Raw genomic sequence first — 15,599 nt, forward strand, 5'->3', positions numbered from 1 at the left:
CACCGTGATCACCAATCTACACCTGTTTTGACCTCATATAAAGGCTAAAACTGTGAGGATTTTACACTAATTGATCACGAAGGACGTTCATTCTCTCGCTCTAATTTTAAAAAAATGAAAAACAGGACCTCCTCCATGGGTGAAAAGCCACTATCTCAGTAATTGGAAAAATAGGAGCACTATCCTTGATGAGAAATCAACGCAATATTAACCCCTCCCCTTCCCGCGCCAGCCGAATACTCGGGGCACTGTTGCGTTTGTGTGAGTGGGAGACGATCATCACTTGATGTAGATATAACCCTTTCATTTATGACTGATCAATACAGCCTCTTCTTTGCGACGTGCGTCACAGGCGTGCAATAAAGGCGCAGTTTAGCAGCCAAAGCAGTGTAAGGGACCAGTTCAGCTCCTGGAACATTTTTTATTTTATTTTTTCAAAGAAGAAGAAGGGGGCGGGGGGGGAAAGAAGCGTCGTCGCGATCTCGCAGCTCCTCTGTCCATCTTATTATTAGCGCTTGGCTCCGCCCTCCTACCTGTAAATCTCCCCCCGCTCTCCTCTCCTCTGGAGCGGATCTGACAGGCTCGCTCAGCTGGCCGCTCCGTGCCAGGGCTGCAGGGGGACCGAATGGAGGCAGCGACATCCACCCGAGCGGCGCGCCAGTCCTCTCCTTAACGCAGAATCGACAACCCAAACCGCCTGTTTGAATATGTAGTCTTCTGACCTGCGTTTGTTTTGTTCCCCCCCGCTCCCCCTCAACCGTTAGGACTGAATTACAATCGAAGCTTCGACACTGAAGGAGAGTTCAAATCGATTCTTCATCCGCTGATCGACAGGATTCCTGAATGGAAGACGGCTAGGGAAAGGAGCACAGCCCGCAACATTTTAAAAAATATATTTTTTATTTATTTTTTTTAATCCTCTGCTGTTTGTGTGTCTGCATTATCAGGGGGGGGGGGAAGCAACAGCAGCCTCGGCGGCTGCAAACGACGCCGTCCCTGTCGCGGCGTATGGCGTGAAAGGGGCAGAAAAGCCCCTCAGAATGAGAAGCGCCTAAGATTCGTCGTTATTATTGCGGATTTAAATGCCTCACTCCAAGGGGCCACCGAGGCGCTATTTTGGTCTGCTTTGCGTACGCGGCGGCTGACACTGTCATTAATAATAAACAATTCTCTGGCATTAGAAACTATATATTTATGAAGATAATCTGGTGGGGCTGTCAAAATCTAGTGCAAAAACAAAGGGGGTTGGGAGGGTGTATATATATATACATTTCTTTCTTTCTGTTTTTTAAAGCAATATGGCTGGTGAGTGGGGTTGGGGACGCTGGCACAGGCTCTCCAAGGCTCCTCAATGCTAGCCGAGGCACATGGCACGGATCCCCATGGAAGCGACAGCTCTATGAGGACAAGCAGCATCGATAATAACAACAATCCGGACTCTTCGATCTTAATATCCAAGATGGAAGGCGTTGTCATCCCCTACACGTCTGAGGTGCCATGCGACGACTATGGACAGCGCATGTGGTGGGCATTCCTCGCCTCCTCCATGGTGACGTTTTTCGGGGGTCTCTTCATCATCCTGCTATGGAGGACCCTGAAGTATCTGTGGACTGTCTGCTGCCACTGCAACATAAAAAATAAGGTAATGGCTGGAAACTGTGTGAGCAATCATATCCACGCAGAAGCATTGATGCAACATGCTGTGGGAGTCAGAATGGGATTTTAAAAAAAATATATATATCAAATGGTTTTTGGTATTATTTTGGATAATATAAAGACACATGAGGCGCCTATTGCAGTTGTGAACACACCGTGGTTGTTTTTCCTTGGGCTCTTTACTCCCACTCTGACATGAAGGGGGTGATATTGCGTGAGGGCTATGGGTGGAATAAGAGCAGAGGGATTCCTTCATTTTATTTTGCACTAGCAGAGGCGGCTCAAGGTTATAGGAGCCCCTAGGGAGAATTACCTTTTTTTTTTTTTCAGGTTTGGGGAGGTGTCGGGTTTCCACCATTTTCACTTTTATACAGAGGTTTTCTCAGGTCAGAGGAAATGTTGATCAATGATCCGTGCATGTTTTGAAGCTGAAAATTAAAAAGTAAGAATAAAATAAACCATATTACATAGAACCTGTTGTTTTTTTAGCATAACAGAATACAAATTTTGGTCTTTCAGATTTAAAAATAGAAAACATACTCATTCTCATTTTCTCATCTTTTTTAACACCTAAAATTATGTTAGTGAACTATATGTATGCAAAAAGCATTTGCCCATATCAGGTTCCTTCTGTTTTTGTATTTACATCCTGGAATTTTCAGGTCTCCTTTGAGAATTTTTTAGCTGAGAGCAGAATTTATTGTTCAATCAGTAATAACAAATATTTTATTATTTATGCTACATGTCTGTGAGTAATCAGGTCCAAGTGTCCTTTGTGAAATTTAACAAGAAAAATGTGGTTATTCACAGTTACATCAGTCAAATCCTGCGTGATTAAAATAAAAACAGAGCGCGCGGAAAAAGTCTCAAATCATTTGTAAGCTAATTTGTTACTAAATGCTAATTAATTCATGATTATTTCTAAAGTACATCTGTGATGAAACTGACCAATCTATTTTAAGACTTATTTTGGCACTTTTTTATTTATTTATTTTTGTTAACTTGTAAAATTAAAAGGCTGAATTTAAAAATGATATTTTTATAAATATCACCTGGTTAATATAGCCAGTGCCACTGATTGTGTTCACTAGTTGCGGACACAATTATTAGTTTATTATTTATGCCATATTTTGTTTTATACAAAACACTCATTTTGAATACAACCCCATATATGACAGGAGTATAGAAAACATCTGATATTCTCTTCAGGATACTTTTGGTTGGCTGTTTTACATTCTGTTGTAATTGTAAAGATGTGGCATCACTTGTTTGAGGTCTGTGATAGTTGTCGGTTGAAAAGCCTTTCAATTCAGATCTGTTTTTAGTCCCTACTGTGGTTGTTGTAAGGGTACAGAGCGACTGACGTTAGTATTATCAGGTATTGGTTCCCGGTTTCCTGATTGTGTCCTGATAATAGCTACATTGCTCCAGTCACAGAAGCTGTGGTGGTTGCCGTGCAAGAGGTCTTTCCCCAATACTTCCAATTTCTGTGTACCAAGACCCTCTTTAATGCTTTTCACATGGCTGAAATGCACTCTACCTTAAATGTCGGCATAGTGCTGAAGGTAAATTATGAGCTGGAGTAATGTAGAAATAGGATAATAAGATGGAATGCCTGTTATGCTGCCTGCTTGGGGTGGATGAATCATAGCTGATTCACATTTAGTTCATGTGTGACTCACACTCTTGCGTGTAGTGAGAGTGGTCCCCCTGGATGGATCGAGGAGCTGTTGAATGGTGATGGTGTGAAATGTGTATTTAAAAAAAATCTTACAAAAAAAAAGTAATAATTGATTAAGTGAAGACTGGTGGGGAAAAAATTATTTAAATTTTGTGTCCTTGTCACATCCTGTCTGCGTCCTTCATGCTATGTGTTCTTGACCTTTTCCTGTCTCTTTCGTTGAAACAATGAGCTGGAAGTAGAGCATAAAGAGCATCTTTGTCAAACAATAATTACAAAAAATCACCTTTTCTCCTAAATCTGGCTCAGTAGTAACTGATGCAATTCAGCACATTTTTATCTTGGTTTGGTATAGGGTTGTTTTGATTTCTCTTTAATGCCCATATGTACTGTTACTACTGCTGGTTCTGGATGGTTCAAAATAATGTCCAGGTTTGATATTGGATATTATTATTATTATCTATCCGTCTGATTAAAAGAAGTACTCTTCTGCATAATGTACTAAGTACATAGTTAATAGTTTTCACTATGCAAACCTGGACTATAATTCTGTAGCTGGTAACGTTGGTCAAAGTTTTAGTCGACGAAGGGAGCAGAACATAATTTTTGTAAGTTTTAAATTAATGTGCTGTATTATTGCTGACACGTTGACCCGAGGAACTTTTCAGCAACCTTTACTATTCAAATAAAGAAGAAAATAAAAAATGAGTAGAACCACAAATCCTACATGGCCCTCATAAAAAGGTCATCTATAAAGTTTGATGAATATCCAGCATACAAAAGCTAGATATATGTTTAAAAACCTACAGCTTATTTAAAGATTATTTATATTTTTTGACAAAAGGAGATAGTTTGTAACTGTCTTTCTGTAGCAGAGATACAATGCAGGTATTTATTAAAACAAAGGAATTATTCAACTGCGTCTTCTTCAAATATTTAAAACACATTTTATTTCTAATAAGAGGCTACAAAAGATGCACTCAGCCCTGGAGCTGCAGGCTGCAACATACTCCTAAACTCATTCAAAGCCTTCATAGAGGAGTTGAATCTGTTATAACGGCAAAGAGTGGACTCACTTCATGTCAAACCTCATGAATATATGAATATGAACAGGATGTCACTGAAGCTCACATGTCTTGGAGTAGACGAGTGAATATTTTTAGCAGTGTACCTACCGTTTTACGATATACATATTTCAGAAACAAATTTGCAACTGTCTTTTAATTTAGCCAAAGTGACATATCAGGTTAATGCCACAAGATAAAAATGAACAGCAAGAAGTTCCCGTGTCCCAATCCTTGCCTGGGATCTTGCATTTTTGACTTCTCTCCAGGTACTCCGAGTTGGCTACTCTCAGTGACCTTTATGATATCGTATGAGTGTGTGTATGCATAATTGTTTGCCCTGTGAGTCTTGGTGTTGCCCAGTAATGAAGTGGTGACCCAGTCAGAGTGCACCTACTGCTGTCCCAATGACTCCTGGAGATTTGCACCAGTCTCCCCATGACTCTGCAAGGATGACTGGATGTATCCAATGAATAGGTGGATGAACAAATGCATTACTCAAACCACAGTGGCATCTATTAACTGAGGCTTTCACAATGAGTCCACCAAGGTATTGGCAGAGCTGAACAAAACATTAGCAAATATTTATGTCTCATTCAAACAGCTTTCCTTTACACCATAAAACTAACTCTGCACTGTGTACTATTTATATCACTGCTTGACTGTCCTCTCACTGTCACGTTGCTACACTCTTAGACTTTGGCGTCAAAAACTGCATTAAACTATGTCACCCTTCAGACTTTTCACTATTTTACTCGTAACGTGATGAAAACCAGCCATGCAGATATAATTAGGGATCCATCTTGTGGCTGCTGGTGGGTATCTGGTTGTCTCTTCTCTCTTGTAAATGAGGAGGAAACTGTTAAAAACAACTGCTTGTTCCTGTTGGTTTCCCCCTATGTGTATGTAGGGTAGGCAGAGTCATCCTGTTAGGTGACTTTGGAAGGCTTGACACTTGGCTACAGTGGGAAAAGGCTTGTTAGGGGCATTAAGACGGGTGAAACTGGATCCCTGTTCAGCTGACTGGTACAGCCGGTGAAGTTGGCAAGTGTCTCATACAGGATGCATAGTTGGCCTGGGGCCGTGGCCGCCTCTCTGCGCCGTTACTTGGAACCTGGAATCAGAAGCGAGGAAATGGAGGTGGGAGCTCCGAGGGAGAGAGGGGAGATGTGGATGTGGAAACGGCGGGTGAGAGGACGATGAAAGGTTTTCAGAGCAGTGTCCCCTGCCTGGATTCAGTCAATGACACACAGCTGCTTCCTAGTTCTTTATAATGGCCTTCATCTCTATTAGGATTATAAGCACATGGCGGAGCGATCATGCAGAAAGTAGGAAAGGTTGTTGCAAAGTGAAATGTGCTTTTAGTTCTTGGAATCGGGACAGTTTAACCTCTGAGAATAAAACTTGAAAGGTGCTACCATCTTATTACTGCAATACTAAGTGCTGTAGGAGAAATTGATGATGAAATGTATTCTGACTCTATGTGAAACTGAATTGTTTTATTTCAGAAAGAGAGAAGGGAAGGGAAAAGACTGATTTAAAGCAATAAAATTATTATAAAATAAAAATCGGCACAAGAAAAATCAAGTAAGTGAGCGAGTTGTTTCACTATGCCTAGATGCTGTTTTAAACCACACATCAGCCACATGTGTAATCTGATTCACCGTTATTCCCCAGCCTGCGCACATCCTCAGGTTTCCTGGGTAAGCTACAATATTGCAGTGTCCACACTGCAGCCAGAGACGACTCATTCTGAATGAACACTGGAGGAAGTCATTCTGTAAACATTGTGTTAATAAATTGTAAATGAATATGATGGAGTTTATTTTCAGTCTTTATTCTAATTCCTAGTGCTCCCCTTCTTGAGATTTAGAGATCCTCTCTGAATCCTGCCCCCTCCGTGAGTGTTTTTATGTGATGCCTCTCTTATTTGAGTGGGAAGGAGCATAGAGACCCAGTTACAGTTTCCTCAAAGCCCCATTATGAGTGGCACCATCATGTTCTACCCATAAAGTGAATGAAAAAACTGAAATATTGCATATTATGCAACACATTGTTCAAAATGCTAAAATGAATAATTAAAGTGAATTGGCATATGTTGCTTTTTGCAATATAATAGCTGGAATGTAACATAACAACTGAGCAACGGGTTTTAAGATGACCAGATGAATAAATTAATGACTTACTATAGGGAAATTTGTGTTGTGATTTCGGGAGCAAACTTTATTAAAGAGGACAATCCCCAAACCCGTGAGAGATTTTCTCCAGAACTTTGGACTGGAGAGGTTTGAATGGCCGCCCTGTTGTCTCTACCTCAACCCTACTAAACACACGTGGGATCAGATGAGATGTACAACTTCTACCAGAGCGACTAATGCAACCATATTTGTCGATCTGCAACAAATGCTGGTTGAAGTGCATCAGCAGAAGAAGCATTTCCAGGTTGTTATGGTTGTACTCCGTTCTCACACACTACTAAAACCCCTGTTTAATTGAACAAACTGTTTAATTACCAAAATGCCTTGTTTCTTCAAATTGTATTTTTTTTCCATTAAAAGAGATGATGCCAAACAAGAGTCGATAGCAGAATAGTCAGTTTAGCATTGCAATTTTTTCATTGCCCACTCAATATACAAATGCATTTTTGTTAGAAATGTGGCTTTATTTAAAAGCGACTTAAACAAGCTTCCTTAAAATAAGAAGTGTTGCCAAGATGGATTGTTAAAGAAAAGAAATGGTAGACAAAACGCAGAATTACTTGCTTTTTGTACTACGTTTAAGATTTCTGCATGGTTCCATGTTGTATTGTAAGTTTTTGGTTCTAGTGGCTTTTAATCACATTAACCAGACAGGAAAGGAGTTACAGAAGAGCGTGGGAAGACATTCAGCGAATTGTGCTGGATACATCTATGTCACAGAATAACGGTCATCTATGGTCTGTCTCTTTTGCCGCTGAGCCATGCAGCTTCTACTTATTTCCCTTTATGATTTTGGCTTGAGTTTAAACTGATTTTGTATCCCTATAAACATCTTGATTTGGGCGTTTTAAAATACCCTGCATCTGTGACTTTGCAATAAGAAGACTGGGTTTTCTGAGGCAACAATGAACTGTTCGCACTGTCTGAACCACAATGGTGTCACCTAGACATGGACAGACCATACATCTGCTGTATAAGTCAGAAAGGACATTTTCTATCCAAACATGGCTCTGCTTTCTCCACAACCCCTTTGAGGATGCATCACACAGTGTCTTTGTGCACTTAAGAGCCACCAGCTGCCAGAATTGTAAAGCAGTTTCTGTCCAAACAGAAGAGGAACTGTGATGGAGATGTGCTTTTGGCTGTGCCTGAACAGATTTACTTACTTTTTCAAACCTATTCAGGTTGACATGGTAATACTTGGATATGTTCTCCGCATATCACATTAAAGCAAACCATTTTTTCCCCCCAGGAAAGTAGTTTCTTCTGTTGTAAGGATTACAGGGATGCTCACTTGTTTCAAAAATTGCAATTATTTAAATGTGGTGTTGACACAGTGTGAAAGAGAATGAGCAGATTTTCAAGACAATGAGACAATTTTCTTTTTCCCCCACTGTAGCTTGCTCTTTGCATACACGTTTGAGTCTCTTTAGTTTCAGCATTTGTAGTTCTATGACTGAGATGTAACTTCAGGATCTGCATTTTATTAATTTTTTTTACTTTTAAAGAGTGAAAACAGCCATAATAATTTTGGAAATTTAAACTTATGTAGTAAGTACCGATTGTATGCAATGTGGGCCTTATAATTTAAGTGTGCTCACTGATTATGTACATTGGGCATCTGGGCCCCATTTTTCTCTCTTTTTGTGTGAGCTAGTGGTTTAGAAGTCTACCTCATGGTTGTTTCTAATGAAATACAGCAGCCTTGGTGATCTTTAAATCATCTCTGGGCATTTTTCATAAAGGAAGATTGTTATTGATTTCTATGCTCTAAGGCCTGGCTTACATGGCAGTGAAATTAATCAAACCCAGTCCAGCGTTTGCTACATTTGTGGTTCTCTGTGTAGCTTGACCATAGCTGAATGTATGGCCTGGGTCTTCAATGTATTAACCCCTTAAGTAAAATGGACCACGGAAGGAGAGGAGATATTGTGAGTCTGTGTGTTCCCTTATGCTTGGCAACAGACCAGCTGAACGTTGGCAGAGCAGCACACTCCCCTCCACCATCAGCTGTCCCTCTCACTAACCACACCCTGACTTGGCCCAGCTCACCCATTTCATCCCACATGAGTTTCTTGAATTCCAGATGTAATTGAAGAAATTACATGCTAATCCCATCAGGACACTGACATAACTAAACTTGCAATTGCATTTACATTTATAGGTCTGAATAGATGGATTACTACAGTGCCTCCCGAAAGCATGCATGCCTTTTTAGATTTCTCTCTCCCAGTCAATGCCCATAAAATATGGCAAGACTTGAAAATAAATGTCCACCCTCATCTCATCCAGTTTAGCTGAAACATTGAACCTTATGGAGGTTGGATTGAAAACAATCATTTTGCATGAGTTTAAAATTGCTCCCTGAGCTGCGACACAAACACTGAAACGTTATTGTGGTGCAATCTTCTCACTGTGACCCCGATGCTCAGTTGGATAATAGACGTGTTTCAAAGCTAGAGCTCAGAGGTTCAAGCTACTTATAAGGTTAAATTCAGACTAAATCCACATCTGTTCACTGTCTTAAACTTGGCTGAAATATCTTCTAAGCTTTCATTTTTAAGCAAAATTCAACTTTAGCTGTTTAGCCATAATGTCTACAATTGTAAGCTTATTGTTTTAAAAAAAATAAAGTGCACCCATGCCTGAATGGGCAGGTTAATATTTGACTAGTTTTTAAGCTACATAAAGAAAATATTTTTTTTCTGGAATAAGGATCAGCACAAACAAATATTGTGAAGTAAAATTTAAAGTAAAATCATTAAGATTTGTAAAACGGGGCATAAAAGTAAATGTATAAAATGCCAACAATAAAAACAGAGCATGTTTTTTTTATGAATGTCTAAAAATACTGTGCCATGTAACTGCCATGCGATAGCCTGCTGATTAACAAGAGACTTATTTGAGTCCATCAGTGTTGTCAAATCTCTGTTCTTTTCTTTCCTTCTATTTTCTCCTAATCTCTGCCTTTAAATTCCAGCCAGATGAAATAATAGACCCTAATCTTTAGAATCACAGTGGATATAACAGGAGCTCCTCCAAACCTTTTAAATTCAGCACCTCTGATTGACTTTCTTTTCTCATACTCCTAATGTGGAAAGTGTGACTCATGAGTTTTATTCAGCGCTGATCCTCTCTCTCTTTTTTTTTTTTTTCTAGACCCTAATCCCTAATTTTCTGGGTGTGATCTGGATGCCATCTAGGGGCGACTGTAGTGGGCCACGTTGATGCACGTTAATCCTCCGACAAGCAGAATCTACTCTATGTTTATCACATAAGTCGCATCCCCGCCCTAACACTTCCCAGACGGTGCTCTCCTGCTGTTTGTCATGTTACGGCTTCCTCAGACACTGACTGGACTTTTTAAAGGACAGCCACACGCCTATGCAAATATTCTGAGGTCAAAGTGGGAACTGTAAACGTGGCTCCACCAATTCTCCCCATCATGGGGACTATACCGCAGAGTCTTATGCCAACAGATCCTCGGTGTGTTTGAGTGTCTTCTGCTGCTTGGGATCAGCTTGGCTGAGGTGTTGTAGAAAAAAACCTGCCTGGGTAGCCGGCAGGATGATTCGGTGTTTCATAGTTAAGAGTTAAGTAGCTTTACGCTTCAGCTGTTTTTGTCTTTTACTCGGCTGAAATCAGAATAAGACTGTACGTTTGCAAGTTGGGTGTGCGAATACAAATTAAAATACATATAAAGAAAGATTGCTTTACATTTTGGATGTTTCAAATAATTAACAGAGTGTAGTGAATGTTAAAGTACGGCCATTTAGAAGTAACTGAGCCTTAAAATTGTGAGCTGTTATACAATATGCAAATTGTGCTGACCGATTTTAATTTTATCAGGTGAGATTGTAATCATTGCTATATTTAAAGTTCATTAACTAAAAGACTAAAAGTTAAACTGCAATAAATTTAAAACTTCATGCAGAACTATAGCACATATTCTATAAAATAATTAATTAAATACATAAATTATATATGACATAAACATCAATTTAAATTGTAATGAATGATTTCCACATTTAATCATTTATTTGTATATTTAAAATTTACTGACATTTAGAAAGCTATTACTACATTTATTTATATATCTTTTTTGTTGTACTCTCATTTTGATGTACGTGACTTTATAATCAGTTTATTGTTGGCCTTTATGGATTGTACTTTATTGATCTGTTGCCATGTTTTCAGCATGTGAACACATAGAGTGAGTTAGAGTTAGAATTGTGAAGTAATTGAATTAAAATCAATTTGCTATTACACATTCTGGTTGTGAATTTCAGCTTACCCATGGATGTGTGTTCAGTTGTATATTTCTAACCAATATCCAGATTAACTAGTATTAACTGCATCATAATCAGATACATTTGTGTTTGTGGTTATGGCCCAATGTCAGGTTAGCAGAAGTTGATGGATGGATGGATGGATGGATGAATGTGTTGTAAGGTTGTGCTTAATTTAATTTAAAGTGTTTGGAAAGTTGACTGAAACATCTTATGGAGGGCGACGCAATGAAAAATGATCAGCTGGTTTCCAGAAAACTGCATTGAAATGTTTTGTGTTCTTAGTTAAGGGTTTTTAAATACTCTTTTACAGTTTTCTCTCCAACTCTGTGTTCAAATTAAGACATGCAGTCACATTATAATTCTGTCTTTTACAGAATACATCCTGGCTTTTCATGCTGTGGCATGGTCTCTCAGCTCATGCGCTGCCCTCCAACTAATATTTAGTGGAGCTGATTATCAGGCAGAGCCAGACATCTCCTAGTCTCCCCTTCTCTCCCCCCACCCTCCAGCTTTCTTCCAGTTCCCTTAACCCACCGCCCACCCTGAGAGATCAGCGCTGCTACACAGACATCAAAACGCAGTTAACGGTTTAATTGAAGCTTTGAGCTGTGTGCAGTGATGCACACAGAGTGTGTGTAGAGGACATGGCAGTGACCTTCAGTGATCCCCAGCAGAGATAATATTTCTGGTTTTTATTTGGGACTCAAATTCTCTCTTGGCAACTTTAGTGAAAATAAAATCTTGTGGGCAAGCAAATAAACCCCCCGCTCCCCCCAAAAAACAACCTGTGTTATCAGGGGAGGGTTCTGAATGTGTTAAAATTACATATCAGCACCACAACCGCCTCCCTCAGCAACTGGTCCCAATTAACCTCAGAGGGGGCCAGACTAATATGCTAATTGTCATTCTCCTAGTGGGCTAAAAGCAGGCTCAGGTTTCGCTGGCCCTCGTAGCATGCATGCTACAATGCTAGTACCGCAGCTCATGTGGCAGCACTCCAGTCGGTGCATAAAATGGGATGTTACAGAGCGAAAAACAAAAGTGTAAATGACGACAAAAGATGAACATTATCGAGACTTATTTAGGTTACCTTATGGCTTCTTCGGGGGTTTTCAGGGTGGCTGCACATAATGAATAGCCCTGCTGTCAATTACTACCTTGTTTTTGATGCTCGCAAAAGTGAAATCCCAGAAGGCCTCATCGGCCTCAGGTTTCCCCCACTGCCCGGCACAGTTCTGAATGCTGTGAAATGGATCTTGACGCAAACAAAGCGAGACGGAGCAGTTTCTGAGCAGCATGAGCGTTGTAAAACGATGCTTCTGCAGCTGAGCTTCCAATGACAACATGTGTAGACATGATTTTTACAGAATGATGCACAGAGAGTATGGGTTCATTGCTGGATGCCTCATTAAAGATGGATAACTGTGCCAAGCTGCCATGCGGCTCTGTAGCAGACTATACAACTCAGTTAAAATATCCTTTTGTTACTGATTCATAGAGGAGGGTTAGGCTTTCTGCAAAGTTTTCCCCTTTGGAAAATATTTGTCTGCAATGTTACTTTTATGTCGGTGTATAATATTATCAGTGTCGTGGACTACTTGGAGTCCTGGAAAAATTGTGTATTTTTAATTTTTCTTTCTGTTGTGTTTTTTTTTTTTGTCTTTTGTTGCATATAGATTTTGTAGACTGTACTGCAAATTAATTGTCCCTCAGGGACACTAAAATATTTCAATACAATTATGAGATGAAAGCAAAACAGACAATAGTTTGCATGACTGCACACATCTTGGTGAATGTGCTTTTGTAATATATGTTGAATTCATGCACACAAATAATCTGCACAATGATAAAACAAGCTGTTAGAGTTTAACCAATAAATGAAGTGTAATTGTTAGCGTTTTTTATGCATGTATGTATCGGTGAATAATTTTGTTCATTATGTGCAAAATTCCAACAATTAAAAAAATGATTTTTACTCATAGCTTAAAGGCCAAATTAAATTTATTAATTGAATTGTTAGTACATGTTTACATTTAAATAAACACTCCATCCTGCTGTCAATTTATGTTTAAGAGCTGCACAATCAATAACTCGTAACCAAAAGGATTATAGCATGCATTTAAATTTCTTTAATCAAAAGTTGTCTCCCACAAAAAGTGAAAGATACATTTTCAGAGTTGAAGTCATGGGGGCAGTAAAATCAAGTTTATTAGACACAAGCTATCCCATCATTGATGTCAGGTGAATCCTTTAACAAAAGCTGCTTAGATATAAACATAATGTTTGTTTGCATTTTTTGTAGTTCTAGGTATTATATCCAGCATTGTGGATGATCATATGGAGGTGGTTTGACTCTGTGTTGTCATTATTTGTCAAAGAAATGCGTCTAATTATAGTTACTACTACATGCTCAGTAATTACGAGGCTGACGCTTCTGATTCTCCTCCTCGGATGCTAAAGTGTCCCTCAGGGAAACACTTGAGCTGAAATGGCTCCCAGTAAGTAAACCAGCTTCTTGTGTGGCAGCTCTGTTAATGATTAAATAAAGTGAAATTTCTTTCTCTATTAAAGGAGAGAATGCAACTAATCCTGACAAAGCAGCCATTTTACCCATGGTTTTCTGTACCGTATCTGTCAAGATTCCTACTTTGTATGTTTCTGGATTGTTTGCAGTCCTTCCTGTAATGTGTAATCCAACTCTAATGTTCACCAGGGGAGCAGCAGGGATTAGCTGATATATTCAGATGGTGTAACTCTATCAGCAGTTCTCATCTAGTGTTGTGGAATTCGTTGGCTGCAGTGTCACGCAGCCGTTGTACTCCATCGCAGTGTTTTGGCAGCATCTAACATTTACGTGGCCACCAGTCCCAGGTATTCACTCTAAGTGGAAGAATTTTCAGCACCACGGAGAGCTCTGGAGAGGGAAACTGGGAAAAGCTTCTCCTCCAAATTCATGGTTGCTGATGTCTGTACTATAATGTATATTAAGAAGCATCTTTCTTTTTTTAATGTTTTTTCCTCTTTTTTTGAGAGTGGTCAGACAGGAAAACCGGTTATGAGAACTGGGGAAGACATTCAGCAAAAGACATCAATACCTGAACCCAAGACGGCCGTGTTGAGGACTAAGGCCTCCGTATACACACTTAACTCCTGTGCCAACGCCACACCCTAAGAAGAAGCTTTCTTAGTCAAAAATTAAATTGAACAAAACCAGATTGTGATAATTTTTTGTTTTTAAAACTGCACAGAGAACCAAGTATTTGCTAAATGTGGGTAAAATTGAGTCCAAGTGTGTTTCTAGTATTCATGCAAAGGTAGAACTACTTCTAAGATGGTTTCAACTAGATGCCATAAGGATTTAATGAGGTATGTGTGCATTTAGAGGAAACCCATCCCAAAATTGTTTTATAAAAATTAGAGCAAATTGCTGTTTGTGTTACACAAATTGTATTGAAAAAAACACCAAATGTGCTACGCCAACAATAGGCCAATGTGTTTACAGACCGGAAAAGTGATTTTTAGTTTTAAATGTATTCAATAATAAGCATTTTTATTTCTGATTTGGCCTGCCCATCATTTATCTGAGTGATTCAAAAGAAAATATGCTGATAATGGGGTAACTATGACAGTAACTTGAATTTATTGAATCTTACAGAAAACATAATTTGGAATAAAAGGTTTATAGAACAAATTCTTAAATTAAAAGCTGCTCTGGTGGATATGTTTAACCTCTGGGTTTTGGCATCTGTTTATAGACTTTCCTTAAATCAAAAGGTATTTTGTGTTTTTGTACAAAACTTCATACATTAGATTTACCTTTCAAGACTTGCTTGGCATGAGGAACCGTAGTTAAATTCTTGGATGCTTGACAAGTGAAAGGATTTACTGTTTATTGTGAATGCAGGGCAAAAAGAGAAGTTATCCCTTTGGAAACATTTACTCTGCAAATTTAACATTCAGATCTGCTTATTAGATCATGCATATTACATCAGATTAAGTGCAGAGCTGACATTTTGCCTAAGGGGTGAAACCAGGAGGCAGCTTATGAGTCTTTGGAATTGATAGATTTCATACATTTTGGGGTCATATTTCCACAAAAATAATATTATGGATAACTCATGGAAGTACAAAACTCCCTCCATTATGAAAAACCGAAAAATCCCAGGTAAAAGGAATATTGCAAAATCTAAAATCAGCAATCGGAGGGCATTCCCTCAGTTGTTTAACCCATTAACTAATAATTATCTAAACACACACACACTAACCCATCTGTTACATTTAGGAAAGAAAATGTGGATACTAATTGGTATTATATGGTAGTTATTAATGACTGGAATAATTCACTTTAATACAATTTGGGATTTGCTATAAACATTTATATATGTAATACAGTTTTGTATGCATTTAATAAGTCAGGTTAATAATGGATAACTCGGGAAATGCGGGAGGCTATTCAAAGTCAAATTTTACATAATTTGTAGCTTCAGGAAATAATCACTGCTCTGCGTCATAAATAATAGCTAAATAGTTACAGCCTAGAGTTGTTGAAAGCATAAAGATAACATTGAGATTTTTCATGTCAGACATTAGGAGTCCAGCATGATCTAAGTCTACTGTAAATATAATACATATAAGGCATTTCTGAGGCTCAGCAGACATTCCTGTGTCCTGCAGTTTACTGTGACTTCACAGACTTCAGCTGGAATGG

At 38.9% G+C, this 15,599-nt stretch overlaps 1 protein-coding gene across 32 annotated transcripts in view; it reads left to right on the forward strand.

Moving 5' to 3' along the window:
• Positions 1-407: 407 nt before the first annotated feature.
• Positions 408-15,599, forward strand: part of LOC102216920 (calcium-activated potassium channel subunit alpha-1) — a 156,304-nt gene continuing 141,112 nt past the window's right edge. For 14 of the 32 annotated variants that reach the window (XM_023327680.1, XM_023327681.1, XM_023327684.1 and 11 more), the window contains exon 1: positions 409-1,642. In XM_023327680.1, the coding sequence (XP_023183448.1) occupies positions 1,352-1,642 (291 nt within the window). In that variant the 5' untranslated portion in view covers positions 409-1,351. Of the gene's footprint in view, positions 1,643-15,599 lie in introns of all 32 variants that reach the window. The other 18 variants (XM_023327685.1, XM_023327692.1, XM_023327698.1 and 15 more) reach the window with 3 other exon arrangements.

This window comes from Xiphophorus maculatus, chromosome 22 (assembly GCF_002775205.1).
Source record: "Xiphophorus maculatus strain JP 163 A chromosome 22, X_maculatus-5.0-male, whole genome shotgun sequence".
Lineage (NCBI taxonomy): Eukaryota > Metazoa > Chordata > Actinopteri > Cyprinodontiformes > Poeciliidae > Xiphophorus > Xiphophorus maculatus.